Source organism: Pleurodeles waltl, chromosome 4_2 (genome assembly GCF_031143425.1).
Source record: "Pleurodeles waltl isolate 20211129_DDA chromosome 4_2, aPleWal1.hap1.20221129, whole genome shotgun sequence".
Lineage (NCBI taxonomy): Eukaryota > Metazoa > Chordata > Amphibia > Caudata > Salamandridae > Pleurodeles > Pleurodeles waltl.
The window spans coordinates 408,979,061-408,996,955 of NC_090443.1; the positions used below are offsets into that span (position 1 = coordinate 408,979,061).

At 44.5% G+C, this 17,895-nt stretch overlaps 1 protein-coding gene across 5 annotated transcripts in view; it reads right to left on the minus strand.

The window, feature by feature from the left end:
• The window catches only part of RABGAP1L (RAB GTPase activating protein 1 like), a 1,234,468-nt gene that overhangs the window by 328,450 nt on the left and 888,123 nt on the right, over nt 1-17,895 (minus strand). For all 5 annotated transcript variants that reach the window (XM_069231590.1, XM_069231591.1, XM_069231592.1 and 2 more), the window contains one exon: nt 6,803-6,946. In XM_069231590.1, coding sequence (XP_069087691.1) covers nt 6,803-6,946 — 144 coding nt within the window. The remainder of the gene's footprint in view (nt 1-6,802; nt 6,947-17,895) is intronic.

Consider the following 17,895-nt stretch of genomic DNA (forward strand, 5'->3'; position numbering starts at 1 on the left):
GTTCTTCTATTCTTTCTGTCGGTGGTGGAGTGCTCTTCTTTTCTTTGTCCGGGGTGGTGGAGTGCTTTTTCTTTTCTTTGTCCAGGGTGGTGGAGTGCGCTTCTTTTCTTTCTGCCGGGTGGAGGAGTGTTTTTCGTTCTGCAGGGTGGAGGAGTGTCCTTTATCCAGGATGGTGGAGTGCTCTTCTTTCCTTTGCGAAGGGTGGGTGAGTGCTTTTCTTTTTTTTGTCCAAGAAGTGAGAACATTCTTCTTTGTCTATGCAGCTGGAGAGCTTTCCTTTATCCTAGGTCTCCTAGGAGCTTCTTTGGCTAGGATGGTGGAACCTCTCCTTTGGGCATGGGGATCAGCGCTCTGATTTTGCAGCAGTAATGGATCGCCACTTTAGACAATTTGGTGGAAGGTCATTATTGGGCCATGGCAATTCAGTGCCTGCAATGAACCCATGAGGCAAAGGTAAAAACACCAGCGCCCACATGACGAACAATTTACACCGGTGCTAAACTGCTTTGCACACCTCTGTTTGCACAGGAGCAGCTGCTTTTGTGTGATTTATGTGCCTTATCACCAGACCTCTGCTGTGATTAGCGCGGATACCAGATTACATTTTTCATCAGGAAGTGCACATTTTTCGAAGTTCTTCCTAACTGAGAATACGGGTAAAAAGATATGCTTTATGCCACGTTTATCGTTGGGAAGAACTTCATAAAAAAGTGTGCACTACCTGGCGGAAAGAGAATATGAGCACCTACTTCAATCACAACAGAAAATGTGCGCGCAAACTGATGATCAAGTCTTTACATCGCAAAAGCGCAGCTGCAACTGTGTTGTGTTGTAGTAACACAAATACCAGTTTACTGTGTGGAGCGTTGGCCGGTGTGCCCTTCACCAGCCATCTCCTGAACGTTCTCTGGCTAACACGTTCTTTTCCATAACACTCTCTTTTCTCAAGTGCTACACGGCAACTCTGCATAGTAACTATAGAATATAGACAAAAAACTCTGCAAACGAAGGCGCGTGAACTAACGTTTGGAAAACAGTGATGCAACCGCCGACTGCCCATCGGTGCCAGACATGCATCGACCGCTAGATGTCACTGTTGCTTAAGTATTCGTCACGTCCTCCTTTGCTCTTTGATTTGCATTTACCATAATGCACCTGGCCCCAGGACTCTCTTCAAGGGGTTCTTCAGAAGGGTCACACAAGTATTCGCAGAAGGGTGACTCCGAGATTAACCTCAGCTTTCACTTCAAAGTAGGTATGAATTTATAAAGTATCTACAGGGGGAAAGAGGAACAGCCACAGGCATTAAAACACCGGCAGCCTTACTTAACTCACACTTGAATGCGCAATTTTTGCTACAGCCCACAGACCCAATGCCTCTCTTTGCTGCAACAGGTGTCTTCAAAGAGAGCAGAGTCGCAAAGAGACTTTGTTGCAAATATCCCGCCCTCCTAATACATACTCCTGTGCTCAGGATGAAGAGAAGGCCTTTTAAGGCCTTCATATTATTCAGTGAGGGAAGAGGGGCGCCCGTAGCTGACAGTTCATCACGAGCTACTGGTCAACAGCTGTGTGATACAAAAATGAGCTGCATTTACATTTCAAAGCGTGCGTTTTTATTTTGAATTGTGTTTCGCTAGCGATGAGAAAAGATACTTTGAAGGATGTCCCCGGGCTGGAATTAGATGGGGGTTAGGGGGTAGCAGTAGGAGAAAAATAAAGCACAGTCGTGTTTTATATAGCGCTTCAACCCTTAATAATTTAAGCGCTATCCCAGCCATTACACCCCCTCTCTACAAGGTGGTAGACAGCGTTCCTATTTCTATAGGGTGCTGTCTGACTCTCCTCTAGCCACAGTGGTGCAAAAAACCCTTTCCCCAGGATTTAGGTAGGGAGTTTTCCTGTGACGATTCAGAGATGACTCTGGAGGGAAAGGGAAAAAACAAGGAAATGCAGAGACGTCGGGACAGAAGGACTCACAACTGAGCGACACTGGGACAGGAAACATCAGACACCTCAAGGGGAGTTTGCACCCAGGAGCAACAGAAGCAGTACAAGAGAGGGAAGGGTCTTCTCCAAGCTCAGAGACCGGTAAACAGGGTAGCACTGCAACTCAGATTACCAACAAATAACCCAAAAATACACCCCAAATGATAACCCCACAACACTGCACTAGAAATACTCTGACACCAGGTAGCCTAGAAGAGCACCAGATCCATCCAACTTGACAAAGGGAATTCCAGTCAGGGAGAGGGTCACAAGACAGACCCTAACTCCCACGTCAAACCACCAGGCAGAGACACCGCGCGCACCATACATATACCCATGTGCACAGCAGGTGAATGGGGCACTGGTGTTGACCAATGCGGTAGGATGCTCGCCTTTGACCAGAGTGGTCAACAAGCACACCCAGCATATGCAATGAATGTGAATGCCCACTTCAGGGTTATTACTTTAACAAGAAATAACAAATGAATGCAGTAAAAAGAATGCTCAAAGTCTTACTTCTATAGCCCAAAAAAGTCGAGAGATTTTGAGGGAAATAGACATGTTCTTAGGGCCTCAGGCGATTATGATATATCGCATTCCCCTGACGCTCACAAGAGTGGTGGATAGCTCTCTCTGGGCCAGGGTCGTGGACAGCACACCTCTGGTCAGGATTGGGGAGCACCTGCCTTTGACGGGCTGATAGTGCTGACATTTGTCCAGTGTGGTAAAGGGCAGTAGAGTGTTCATTCTTGTCCAGTGTGGTAGGAGAGCACTTTTCATTAGGGTGGTAGAGTGCTCCCTTTGACTAGGCTTGTAACGGGATATCGTTTGACCAGGGCGGCGCAGTGCTCACCTAGGTCAAGTGTGGTTGGGTGCTTGGCCTTGACTAGAGTGGTTAAGAGGAATTATTGAGTAGACCTAGATGATTCCCAGGACTTCGGTCACAGCATATATATTATAACTTAAAAAATAACTACGAATGTGATGATAGGTATGTTACTTTAAAAACAACATTTTAACACTCAGCAAAAGAATGCTGGACTCTTAACTTTCCTGCCAAATCATTTTAAGGATAGTGAGGAAAATAGACGTGTTCTCAGGAACCTGTTCAGTAGTTTGTGAACTAGTTTGGGGTCTGTTCTGCAGGAAGGTGTAGAGGAACAGCTCCATGGAGCATTGTAATCTTATGTTTTATTTATAAACGTTGATGGGGGTGTTCTAGGGGCATAGTAGGCCAAACTCACAGCCTAGCAGAGTCTGTAATTCTAGGCTTTTTTGGCAGATTGTTTTGGCAAGATACAAAATTGAAGCAGAAGATCCAACTACACCTGCCCCTACCAGTCACGGTCAAAATACTTTATTCCTCAAAGAGCAGTAAAGTCTCCTGGTAACTAAAATAAATGCAGGATTTGCAAACACAGCAAATCACCGGGGAGGGTCTCAAGGTGCTTAATTGTAGGAAGGGGGAGATTAGGTGATTTGCCCTTAATCACAGGATGTTGAGCAGACGCCGAGACTCGAACCTGGTCCCCCGAGCTTCGAAGTCAGCAGCTCAGGTCGGAAGGCCACACCCTCGTTGACCCTAACATGTCATGTAACTCTGTTAGTTACAGTCACTTTCATAAATTCCGGTGACTTTTGAAAACGTGGGTACCAGTGACCCCCAGATCTACAAATAACTATGAATTTTGAAAAATTAAAATGGGAGTTTGCTGCAAGGGGAGTTACTGCTCATCTGTTAGTTAGCAATGGGGGCTCCATAAGCCTATGGGTTGCTACATCTATGGAGGCAATAATGACAACCATCAAACGGCCATGGGTCCCAAGGGAGTCATGCTAGGCGATGCAGGAGATCAATGTCTATACGATTCAAAACAAGGGAAGCTCTCTATAGCAAGATGAACCAAAAAAGAGAAACCGACCAGGTGTTCCAGTTACTGTGCTCTGGATCTCGTGGCGCGGGTGCTGGACCTCATCACAGCCTGACTGGGTTAGGGGGCTTAAACTGTGGCTAGCAGGTCCTTATTCCAGCACAAGGCCCAAGACAGCGTGGGAGGCCCTGCTCACACTAATCCATGGCACTGCTTGGGGCTGCTGGGGACTGACACTCTTAAACATAAACGTGAGCTGTTGGTGCACGGTAGCTTCCTTTCCAAGCTGAGCCACCGCTTCTAGGGTCTTCTCACCTGCACTGTGTGACAGCTGTTCTACGTCTGTACAGAGGGACTTCTTGGAGAGCTGCAGACTTGTATAGGGGGAGGCCAAATGATTTCCATTCATTGGGTAGGATGCTTGTTAAAGAAAGTCCTTCTGGAAGGATATTTGAACAGCAGGGCTTCAGCCACCGGGGCAGCACAAAGCTTAATCACTGTCCAGGGAACACAGCAGTTTAGGTCACTCTGGTTTATCATCTTGCTGGAGCTTTGATTTGGTTTTTATTCAGTTTGGAACAGCTGGCCAAGAGCCCAATGCCAATCAGAGAGATTAGTCTTATTTCATTTTTGGGGACAGCCAATCCCTTGAACACTTGTCTTCACAGGCTTTCGTCTGCTTCTTGATTTTCGAGTATCGAATAGTATGAAATCCAAGGACAAATCGGACAGAAAAAGTCTGTATGATGTGCCTACTGTTTGGGCCAGGTCAGCTTCACAGGCACCTTTTCTGTACTTTTCCAAGGGGCTGTCTGGAAAAGACGCCAGGGCCCTGATTATGAGTTCGGTGAAACGCCATGAGGAAACTCCCAGTGGCTGAAATTGTCATTACCGTCTGTTATTCTCTGCATGGAATTCTGCCTACTACGAGCTAGACCCCCTCGGAATGGGGAATAACGATGCAGACACAGAATTTCCATGTGGAATTCCACATGGTATTCCCTATCGCAAGGGTTTTAATACACACATCGCCAACTGCTTGAGCAGGTGGTAAATGGGAGCAGTGGATAGCCTTGGCAGGGGGATGATGCTGGCCAAAGGAAATGTTTCTCAGGGATCGAATGGAGACTTGGCTGCCCTTGCAATCATAAGATTTTATATCAGGCCCAGTGCTCCTGCAGCTTGGAAAAATGGGAATCAGAACACTGAGCCAATCGGAATCAGGCAGAACGGGCTCATACTCAGGGAAAATGTGTATTCTTCCTAATCACTCAAGGACGAATACCTCAACGTATGGAAATTGATGGTTACTGTGCTGGCAGGCACAAATCCTCCACTGAACCTAAACAGCCTTGTTCCGCAGGACACATTAACTTGATATATATTCTCCACTCGAGGTGGAATAAATTCAGTCCCAGGTATGAGGTCCAGTTGAATTATTGTTCTACCAAGGAGAAGACAGAACGCCACACCCCAGGACAGTAATATAAGATATGCCCCTCAGAATATATACATCACTAGTCAGCAGAACCCTTGGGATAGAGATGAGAGGGATTACTTCATTAAGAATTTCTTTTTAGGAGGAGTCTAGCCCCCCTTTATCTCTAAGGAGCACCCCAGTACCCTGCTGGGGACAATCATGCCAGTGTCTGTAAGATCCCTATACTTAAATGGGGGGGCAGTTAAATCCAACATTTTACAAGCAACCTGTAGGGTCACATTTATGGTACACAGAGGACACAGCCTTAAAGGGCACCAGCACTAATAGCCAAACTCAAGGAGAAAATGGTCCTCACTTTGTTTTTGGACTCTATTTTCAAAAACGGCCCCTTTATAGAGGGCACACAGAAAGAAGCCCATTTCCTGGACTCGCCCATTATCTTTTCTGTTTAGGATGAAATGCAACAAACCTGTCACTTTCTAGGGTCTCAACTGCATGAAAATGCAACCTACTGCAGCTGTGGTTATAGGCGCACTATTAAAATCATGTCAGGAAACTGAGTAGTATCAAAAAGATTTGTATATAATACACATATGCCTTTTGTAGTGCACATGAACTGTGACACATTTATTTCAGAGGCTGCAGTAGAGTTGTTACTAACTATGCAATACAATGAGTGGAGGCGGCAACCCCCAGTTTTAACCTGAAGTGTACTGCAGGTTGCACAAATACCCAAAACACAAGGCTGGGTGCATGTGAAGTGCAAGATGAGGTTCCAGATGCCAAGTATGTTTCCTCATTGCATGGCTGTAAAGGCCACGTCAGAGAGAAATTGCACCTCAACTGTACATAAAGGCAAGTAAAATACAGCATCCATGTTTCTTCCATGCACTGTGATCCTGTGGGGTATCAGAATTTCTAAATGTTTATCCTGCTAATGTTGTGCATGCTGTAAAAAGTAATTTAACTTGAAGGTACAGAGGCCTTTAGCTGGAATACAAGGCGGCATGGTGGCAGTTAGGAAAGATTCCAGCTTCTGTATTGCAAGTGAGTGTGTCCGGCAGTGGTTATATAGTTTAGGACCAGGATACACAGCTAAGGTTACCTAGTTCAGGTTGCCTGGTTAGGCCTTTAGATTGCACGAGGATCCAAAGTTATAGGCTAGTGATGCTATGGCTGGATAGTCGTGGTTACAATATTTAGGCCCAGTAAGCATGTCTGAGGTCCAACATATAAAATGTGTGTGAGGCACAATTAGACACGTATGCTATACACTAAACAACACACAGGAGAGGTATATTTCAAAGCAAAATCAAATGAGCAAAGAAATACTTGAATAATTGTTTTAGAACAGGTGGGTTTTAAGTCTTGATATTAACTAAATTAGTGATTGTGAGTAGTGTATTTGCTTGGGTGGCATCGTGAAGAGCAAATACATTATTTTTGCCAAAGGCCATGCATTGGCCGATGGCCTGGATTGCTAAAGCCGAGAACCCCTTACCTCACACAGCAGCAAGTCGATGATGTGGAAGACCATGCAGAGCGGGAACTTCGCAGTAAAAAGCGTGAGGAACCACTGAGACGCGTACATGTGGGCTTCCAGGTTCAGCTCCATGAAATGAGCATACAGGTCAGGTAACTGCTCCTGGATGGCAAGAGAAAAAAATCAGAAATGTCAGTGGGTTCTGAGGGTATCGGCGTCCCCTCTCAGTAGCACCCCATTAACTCTGGTTATCGGATATCACACGCCACCTGGCCCACTCAAACACATTTCAGCTTCTTCAAGATTAGGTCAGGCATTGCAGCTAGCATTATAACACACATGGTGCACCAACCCTACCAAGCCAAATAAGACCGTGAAATGTACTGAGGGACCCTGGGACATAGGAGCACACACATGCGTCTGATTTCCCAGAGTATATTTACAGCCTCTCCTGTTTACCTGTATGGGTCATCCACATCATTTAACTCACCTAAAACACAATGTGCTTTTGTTCCCCACTACACTGGTCTATTTATTGGCCACAACAAGCCCGTCCACAGAAACCTAACCTTTTTCCTGACCCCTTTTTTGGTCCGCTGAGATCAGTGACACTAACCTGCTTAGAAAAGCATGGCAGCTGCCTTGAGGTTAGTTTGCACAGCCATCGCTCTAGCTAATGTTAAATGCAAATCATAGCAGTAACGTACAGAATATAAATTCCACAATGTAATTCCTTTTGCACAGATATCTTGAATGTTGCTGTTGCTTTTCTGGTATGAGTACAGTTCATACACCTTTATCGTTTCTCTGAAATATTTTCATGGTAGGCCTAAGTAGAAAATATGTTAGTGGAAATGTGCCTACGCCAAGTTCTTTTACATAATATGAATTAACAAGAATTCAGTTTGTTCACTGTGCTTAGCACTCGGCTATTCAATAGGACTGATCACTGTTTGAGGAGGATGCAGTCTAAGATTCTTTGACTTATCCTCAGATCACATTTTTGGAGGTGTTTTATAGCCTGCACCTTATCCATATCGATACTCGGCAGGTGGATCTTTCGTGGGTAAGAAAAAATAAATATTTTAATGGTGAGGATAACTACAGTATATGGGCATTGACAGGAATTGGTCACTGTTCATGAAGGTTCAGAGTATTGCTACATCTGTGTGCCAGGGAGGAAGAAGAGGTAAAGAATGGTAGGATAGAGGAAAAAGATTAAGACTGAGTCCATACCCATGTATCATGGGCATGATGCTAGTGGGGTAGTGGAACGCCCGCCTGTAAGAGGAGCGTGTCTGAAGGTTTGCCATCAGAGCTTTCCTAAATGATTATTAATTTGCAATCTTATGTGTTGTCCAGAATAGTCTGCAAAATGAAATGCGTAGAAAGTGGCTTCTTAAACTGTCAACATGTTTCGACTGATAATGCATGGCTTTCAACAGGACAGTAATTTCAAGATCAAACATCACTAAGTTTCCCGCTTGTGTTAGTACTTGGCAAATTCACTCTATGATTGAAAATAGACTGCATTTTAATCGATCAAGACTAAATGCAACTGGGTGGGTGACAAATGCAAATTGCTAGAGGTATAATGGTGAAGACAGCCCTTTTATGTATACATTCTGGATTTACCTCAGAATTGTAATCTTTTAGAATCAATTCCAAGAGAGTCTTCTGAAGGTGCTAGGGATAGATGTGTATTAGTCAGTGAAAATAGTGGTGCTGGGAATTTGGGGGTATCAGGAAATGTCAAAACATCACACAAATACTAGACACATTGGCAGTGGTGGTAGTTTGAAGGCACAAAGTGCAAACGAAGGAAAGCCCAATTGTGTCAGAGGTGAGGGCCTAGCGTGTAGGGATGGGCTAGTGCCTGGATTAAAAAAAGGTGGTATATGAAAGTAGAGGAATACCCCCACACCTCAAATAAGACTAGGTGATAAATTACTATGGATTCAACTAAGAAGCTAATATTCCACAGTCTGCTACTGAAGAATACAGATGTTGATGAGGGAAATGTTGGGCAAGTGTGGAGTCCTTGCTTATTGCGTATTAAATATTAATTTGCCCTTTGATGAGTATTCAAAGAATTTAGATGATGACCATGATAGTGATATTTTGACGCAGTATAGCAATTAGACTGTGTCTCAATAGTGATTGCTGTTGCTTTCGTTCTACTAGCACTTTTAGCCATTCTTTTCACTCCTATTCTTCAAGCCTTGCGACTTCTATTTGTCAGTTCAATGTACTGTGCATCCGCAACATAGTCCAAAAAATGGCAGGCATCCTATCAAAGACCATTACTTCTTTTAACTCGAGGTAGAACGTATAGCAAAAGTCTATGATGTGCCTCTCGTTTCTCCATGTTGCCTCATATGGGATTTTCTTTCTAGGACAGCTGGGGATTAAACATGAGGTCGCACTTCCTCTAACAAAAAGCCAGACCTACTAGCTTTGGCAACAATTTTTACTGAGCTCCTAACCCAGTATACTGCTGTGTGTGATGCACTCAATCAATCTTCTTAAAGGCGATACAAACTTTTTTGTTGTTTGCTTAACAAATTGTTTGAGACTTGTAAAAAAGAGTGAAATTATATAAATCTCTGGCAATAGATGGCATTGTTGCTCCATCAAAGACAAGGAGATTTTTAGCGTTCACTTCAATGATTTGAAGGTCTGACCTAGAAATGACTTAAGTTGTTTCACAAACCTCGTGCTTTCCTAAAAAAAATCATATTAAAATGCATGTATCTAAATGTATGTAAGGGCTTTTCAGTCGGTCGTCTCAATCTATTGGGCTGTTCAAGTGCCACTTGTAATAATAATAATAACAACTTTATTAGGATTTGTATAATCCATAAAAGTAAATAAATACATAAAGACTTGGATTAAAAAAAAAAAATACACATAAAAGCCAACAAGGGCCGATCAATCAATAGTCTACAATATACTCCATCTCTTGACAGCCCTTTAGTGCATGTCATTATATAATACTTAGTCCATCTATATGAAGCACTTATTAGCTCCACTTGATAAACTATCATCCTCAAAACCCAATTCAAACAATAAAATAAAACCACCAGTTTAAACTTTTATGCCCTGCCCATCAGTAAGATCAGTGCTCATCCAAATCTTTAGCCTCTGTGTCAGCTCTGAGAGGCTATCCAACTCTCGATCTACATAAAGTGCTCAGTGCAACGTCGAGGCTGTCAAGGTCCGTACTCTTCCTTTGTCCTAGGGCTTACTATAAATTAGCTCCCCCAGCCCCTTCCCGAGCCAGAAACCTATCTCTTCTAGTCCACACACCCAGGAGAAAACGGCTCATTGGGTAAATTAGGGTCTTACCTGTACTTGTCCTAAACAGAAGCAACTCCACTCGATAATCACCGATCCCTAGGGATAAGTAAACTGGCCTAAGCCACCGCCGCCTAGAAGCTCGATACCCTTGGCAGACGATAACAATATGGTTCACCGTTTCAGGCATTAATTTGCAAAGAGGGCATAAGGCAGATGACATATCTCCTCCCCAGGAGCAACAAAAGGCATTCAACAGCAAGCAGCCACATCTAAATCACAAATACAAACCTTTTGCCCTCGAGGGAGGAACATAATCCAAGAGTTCTTCAAATTTAGGCACAACTTTAAACTCCAAATATGTTTCTGTTAGGTAGCCCTGGTTGGCCCTAGTCTGCTGGCACTCCCTAATATATTGCCAATAAGCCACTTTGACTACCTGTTTATCTTCTCTGCGACTTTGATCCGGCTGTCCCCAGAGTGCCTCAAGCTTCAGCTTTTTGTACCAAACAAACAAAACTCAGCCATGGGACTTTCCGAGCTAAGTCAATCTTTACTAAGTGGCCCAAACATGCACTGTACGTGGCCAGTTCAGAGGTAGACCAAACCTGTACCCAGTACAGCAGGGGTTTTAGCTGTATTTGATCGTTCACTCAGTTGCTGCCCATGTCGTACCCTGCTTATCCCCTGAAGATATTAGTTGGTACGGCAACTAGTGTCCTAATGAAATTGTTTTCAGCTACCTCTAACCTATTTGTATTTGCATACCCCCAACATTCTGCACCATACATTGATGCATTGAGGGCCTTGTCTCGATATGCCTTGAGGGCTAGTGAAATAGAACGGGTGCCTATGGCTCTAAAAAGCGAAGAGTGGCCTTAGCTTTATGTAGTAATGTTAGGGAGCTTTTTACTACTTGGGAATCCCATTTTCGTTTTGGAGACATGGCAATACCCAGATAATCAAACTCTGACACCCTTTCAAGATTGGAATCACCCACTCTTATGCTCCTCGTTCTTGCTAAAGAATTCCCAAAAACCATATACTTGCTCTTGGAGCAATTTATCTCCAGCCCTCTTTCTCTGCAAAAGAGCCTAAATTTTGTCACCAGATTTTGCAGTCCAATTGGGGACTTGGAAATTAGCAGTGAGTCATCCACAAACAGCAAGATAGGAATTTTCCCACCATTAATGGTGGGGGAATAATTTATGCACTGGCCAAGTTATTCTGTGACATTGTTCATATATAAAGAAAAAGTGTGGGGGCCAGCACGCATCCTGGTCGTACCCCCGGCGGATTGGGATTCTAGATGTCACTTCTCTATGCCCTCCCCAATGGACCTAGGCATATTTCCCACTATGTAATCTAATGAAGATGTCAACTAGATTACTAGGAACTGCCATCTTCGTTAAGACTTTCCACAGATTGTCTCGTGGGATTAAATCAAAAGCAGCTCGAAGATCAACAAAGGCTACATATAACCTCTGACATTGGAGGAGGACCTGCTTCAAGTACAACATTGAAAACCTAAATACCTGATGGTACTTGTCTTTGGCCAGAATCCTGCCTGCAGGGGGGAGAATACCTCTTCACTAGCTGCCCAACCCAGCAGTTTATTGAGTACCTGCCTAGCAAATATTTTTTGGAGGTTATCCAACAGGCTAATAGGGCGATAGCTAGCAGGGCAGCTCGCGTCACCTTTTTTTAAACACTGGAACAATATAAGCCCCTTTCCAGGTGTCCGGCATTCTGTCCTCACTTGCTATTACATTAGATAGAAGATTTATATACCCAGCCCACCTCGAGGTTCAGACTTATACAAGTCTCCAGGGATTCCGTCCAAACCGGGAGCTTTTAGGGGTTTCAGACTATCTATGGCTGACAGCGTGTCTTCCAGTGGAAAGAGGGTTATAAGACTATCTGCCGCAGCTGCCACAACCGAAGATGTACATGGATTCTCCACCCCTAAAGCTGTGATATAATCTGCTATGGGGCTCACAATGTGTTGAGGTAGACGACCACTGGGATCTTCCCCCTTGTCATTAGAGCTGGCCAAACATAGAGCACCAAAGTGTTCCTCCCACTTGTCAGGTGTGACATTGCAGCGCCACGGAATACCCGAATCACCAGTTCTATCAGAGATCATTGCCCAAAAGGTGTGACTGACTGTTAGCTTCATGGCCTGAAGTAACTCCTGCCAGTTTTCTTTGTCCCTCTCTTTCCTCGCCAGCCTTTGAGCCTTTTTGTCCCTTGCTCGAGCACACTTGATGTCTGCTCAGTTGCTCTTATGGCAATTAACGACGCCCGCTTGGCCATCCTACATTCCTGATTAAACCACTGTGGAGGTTTGGCTCACAGCCTTTGGCTGCCTTGGTATTCTCTGACAAAAATCTATTTAAGTTTGTTAAAGAATAAGCAATGGATTTATAAGATGAGATTAGGGTCAACAAGCAGGCCTTCTAATTCAGCTAGATACTGTACAAACCACTGGTAAATCTCAGCGTGCATGTCCTGGTCAGCCAAAACTCTAGGCCACATTACTCTTCGTTGGTTGCTAGTGACACTTGGTTCTGGCAGGGCGGAAAATTCCTGAGCTTAAGACCTGAAACAGTTCCCTCCATTTAGCAGTATAGCTAGGGGGCAATGATCACTCTCAGTGGTACTCAGCACATTCATGTCCACCAGATCAGGCCATAACCGCACATCCACCAGAATGTAATCGATAACACTCCTCTGGTGCCCCCTTCTGAGTGTAGGCACTCCCGCATGGTCTGAGCTAGTTCTCCCATTGCAGGCGCGTAACCCAAGGGCTGCCACCACTGCCACTATCTGTAGGGCCATGTCAGAAAGATGGCTTAGTGGCTAGTCAACTAACTGGGGAACAGCTCATTGCTCATCCTCTTCTTTAGTTACCAGGCTGACAGCAAAACAAGGTTCAAATGAGGTATTGAAATCACCAGCCACGGTTATTCTTGATTTACATTTATAAGTCTCAACTTTTCAAGCATGACCGGAATCGAGGACTCCCTATTTGCTGGCATTGAGCGCGCATACACATTTAGTATCACTAGAGTCAACCACCTAGGGAATCGTAATCTGATGCCCATTAAATCAGAGGAGTCTATCCTTAGTAATTAGTGCCTAAAAGCTATATCATTTCTATCCAAGATCATGAGTCCTCCCATTGCCCGGCCCATTTTCCTAGGTGGCAGGGCCTCCACACAGTATGTGGTAAATCCACAAAGACCTTATTAACAGCCCATGTTTCTTGAAACACACAAACATCATATTTCCCTATAAGAGAGATCCACTCTTTATCTACCACCTTAGGGTTCACCCCCACCACGTTCCAGAAGATTAATGATAAATTTGTCCTGCATTCAGATTATGTTTCAGGAGAAACGTCCCTATGAACGCCGTCCGGCAGTATACCAGATGCCCACCCAAAGGAAGCCTCCAAGGTTGATTAATTGACGGCAGATCTGGGGAGTCTAAGAGTTCTCCTGTCAGATTGTAGCCCCGACAAACCTAGTCAGTCTAGCTGATCTAGTGAGGTCAATGGGTAGTACTGGTTGCAAACTGGTACCCTAAAAGTTGTATGGGGTACATATTTGTGGTAGTAATAATTTCCCCACAGAGATCCTGTGGCCAACCCAACTCTTTCCGTAGCCAGTATGCAACTTTAGTTAGTACTGAGTTATGCGACTCACTTATTCCTCTTGATAGTCGTGGAGCGTTCTCTAGAATGATAATATATGGGCTGCATTCCGGGAGAACACTAGATCGTATATCAGGGGTACAAGGGTGTAAACGCGAAGTCCCTATTTCCTCTGTACCACTAGCTGGGTCCGCTGCCCCTTCCAGTTCACCCGTAAGGTGTTCACTACCTGGGTGTTGGGAGGTTCCCTTTGTGGGTCCATTAATTACTAGTGGTCCTCTTTCCCTACTTATTCCTTGGTGGGTCAGCAATCTTTCTTCGTTCCATCTCGGCCTAACTCTCTGGGCATCAGGAATTATACAAGGCTCCAGGGACCTGTCACTGCGCCCAACCATAGGATTAATAAAGTGGTCTCTTCTATTGTGAATAAGCTCATACTGTTTGAGCTTTGCCTCGAACGAGTTAGGATGCTTGCTTAGAGGCTGCAAGAATACAACATAGTTTTACTTCTATTTGTTCAACTGTCACCACCTGGGCCTGCACAGATCCTTGCCCCACCCCAATTTCTGCCCTCTTTTTTTTTTAGGGTTGAGTGGAACATTGAGCTACCAGCTGGTTACTGCCACTCCTTTGGTGCTTATAATTCCTATCAGAGTCAGGTCGTTCCCTCTTCCCGCCTGTCGCCATATCTACACCTGAACTTTGTGAGGAAGCTTTAACTACGGCTCTAGACTCTGAAGGTACATGGCCTGCATTGAGACTTGTTTGGACTCGTCCACACCCCCCAGGGTCCCATCTACCACCAGGTCAAAAAAGGGCATCTCAACCCCTACTTCCTCCCCTCCCAATTGCTACCTATTTCCACTCAGATTCTGCTACTTTACATCTCTCTTTCTATCTTGTTGTATGTCACCTTTCTCTATCTTACCACTCAGTAAAACCCTGTTCTTCTCTCTACCTCACTTCTCTAGATACCACTGTGACTACCTGCGTCACCTCTCTATACTTCTCTACTTTTTTTTCCTGTCACCTACTTTTCTGTCCCATGTTTCACTCCTCAACCTCACCATTCTCCCTTTACCTCTCTGTACCCGCAAATCTATATGCCCACTGATCAGTCTGTCTTTGCTCCTACTACTTCATACTTATTTCAAGAAAACATTTTGCCCCACATATCTAACCTCTCTCATGACCTCGCCTTGCACTACTCTGTGCCAGACTTTGGGGGGCACTTTAGTATCAAATTAGCAACAGACTACAGCATGAAGCAACTGATTAGCGTCCAATCAACCTGTGCAAAGGGGTCTGCCACTGCGAAGATTTTTTTAAATACGTTTTAATCTATTTGAGCTAGAAAGTTTTTTTGGGGCCAAATATGCAGTAAATATACCTATTTATGTGGAAACACAGCTGCCTCCGAATTGCATGGTCTCAGTGGCCCTGCTTAAATGCTATCCTTGCCTTCTGAGGGAAAGTAATGATGGAAAATATAAGTTGCAGCATGATTCTACCTTCAATGTTGCAAAGCAGTGGTGAGATTTTTGAAGAGATGAGTAATAACAGAATTACCCCAAAACATGACACAAGAAAGACACTGTACTTCTGAGGGAGTTTGGGAAGGACAATAAGGTATGGTGAGATGGAAAAAGTTACTTACTCAGTAAGCATCTGTTTGTGGCATGTACAGCATAAGTCTCCCATCTAGTGTTGGGCTTGGATATGTGCAAGTTGTTTTTCTTTCGAGCCACGAAGTAGGTTTAGTGACTCCTCCTCCTTGCAATGCGCATGGTCCTCAACTCAACTCAACTCCAATGTTAAATTGTTTTTCGCACAGCGGTTGAGGATGAAGTGTGAAGGATAATGAATCCTAGTGAGATGACCATGTGAAAGTAATGTGATATATAGTGAACTGCAACCAACATAGGTTTCCGGGAAGAATGGTGTGTGCATGTGAATCTACAGCACTACAGCACTACATGCCACAAATAGATGCTTAGTGGGTAAGTAACATTTTCCGTTTGAGGCATGTGTAGCTGTAGACACACATGCTCAGCATAGATTGTAAAGCAGTTCTCCTCCATTAGCAGTGGCTAACCTGTGGGGGTGCAGCTATTTGAAATGATTAACGTTGAAACACTTGGCCCACATTAGCTTGTCATGACATCTACACAGTAATGTTTTGTAAATGTATGCGGTGTAGACCATGTAAGCTGCTTCACATGTCAGATATAGTTATGCTTCTTAAGGTGGCCATTGAAGCTCCTGTTTTTGCAAGGAAAATAAACTTTTGGAGGGGTAGGTAGAGTTCTTTTAGCTTTACCGTACCGTACCAAGTTTAGATGCATCTGACAATCCAAAGTGAGATGCCTGATTTAGAAATGGCCTTCCCTTTATGTGGTTTTGAAAATGAAATACAAAGTTGTTGAGTTTTTCTAAAAGATCTAATTCTATTGATATAGTACATGAGGGCCTTTTTTGCATCTAAAGCGTGTAAAGCCCTTTCCGCAAATTGAGTCAGGTTGCGGGAAAAATCGACAAGTAACCTTCGGCAACGCTTTATCACGTAGAGGGAATATCTATTTGCAAATTCCATACTTTAGATTTTCCCCCAGGTGTCAAGTCTGGATCCAGAGATTTTTCTCGAGCACTACTTCTGCGTGCCGTTAGGTGGCGTCTATCAGCTCTGCGTCTGTCATCGGCATTGTCTGTGCTGGATATAACGCCACAGGTCCTAAAAGAAGACCAGCCTGGCAAGCTGACGTTAGTTTCTTTTCATGACGTTCCACGCCAGAAGCGCAAAGTCATGAAGAACACTAGTGCATCAAAACTAGGGCCCTGAAAGGAGAAAACATGTCCCTAGAAATCATTTCGCAGAATGGGTAGGATGGGTGGGTCGGTAATTAATCTGCAACTAGATATTGTCTCTACCAGATAAGGTGTTACCGAAGGTAAGTAACTTGTCCATTTGACAGAGATATCTAGTTGCAGATTCCTTACCTTAGAATAAATACCCAAGCAATACCATCCCCGGAGGTGGGTCTGCGAACTAGGTACATACCAGAAAGTCCTGCAGGACGGAATGGGCACAGTGACCGTCCCTACGGACCCGACTATCCAAGCACTAGCATTTAGTAAATGTGTGCAGAAATGCTCACGTTGCAGCCTGACAGATATCCAGGACTGGAACTTTGCGTGCTAATGCAGTGACTGCAGCTTTAGCTCTGGTAGAACGAGCATGCACACTCTCAGGGGGTTGCTTCTTAGCCAAGCACATCTTAATGCAGACAATGGCTCAATTGGAGATGGTTCTCTTCTGCACTGCACGACCTTTCTTCGCACCCACATAACCAACAAAGAGCTGATCATCCACCCGGAACCCTTTGGTATGACAAGGCAGAACACCAATGTTCTTTTTCGGTCCAGGCGGTGGAGTCCCTCCTCTCCCTTAGAGGGTGTGGGGGTGCGCACAATGTAGGCAAACTGATGGACTGGCCTACATGGAAGGGCGTGGCCACTTTTGGCAGAAAGGAGGCTCTAGTGCGAAGCACCACTTTGTCAGAATAGATAGAAAGGTAGGGAGACTTAGGTGACGATACCTGCAGCTCACTCACTTTGGGCTGTTGTGACGGCCACAAGGAAGGCTGTTTTCAAAGTGAGGAGCCCGAGAGGATAATTGTGGAGAGGCTTAAAAGGAGAGCACATCAGAAAAGTCAAAACCAAATTCAAGTCCCACTGGAGCATAATGAATGGGAACATAGGAAACTTAAGAGTAAGGCCTTTAAGGAAATTATTTCCAATAGGAGATTTAAACAAAGAAGGTTGATTTAGCAACTGCAAGAAAGCAGAGATTGCAGACAAATAACCTTTGAGAGTGCCCATGGCAAAGCACTGCTGGGCCAACAAAAGTATGAACAAGAGAACCTCAGAGAGAGGAGCAAAAAGGGGGTCAACAGACTTATCTGTGCACCATGCCACAAATTTCTTCTAACGACAGCTGTATATAATTTTGGTAGTGGGACGGCAGGCTGCCAAGATTACATTAGATTTCGGGCGGAAGGTCAAAAGCTGTCAATTCCTGCCTCTCAACCTCCACGCACGTAGGCAGAGACTGAACAGGCTCGGGTGGAGAACCCTCCTCTGCTGCTGTAACAGAAGA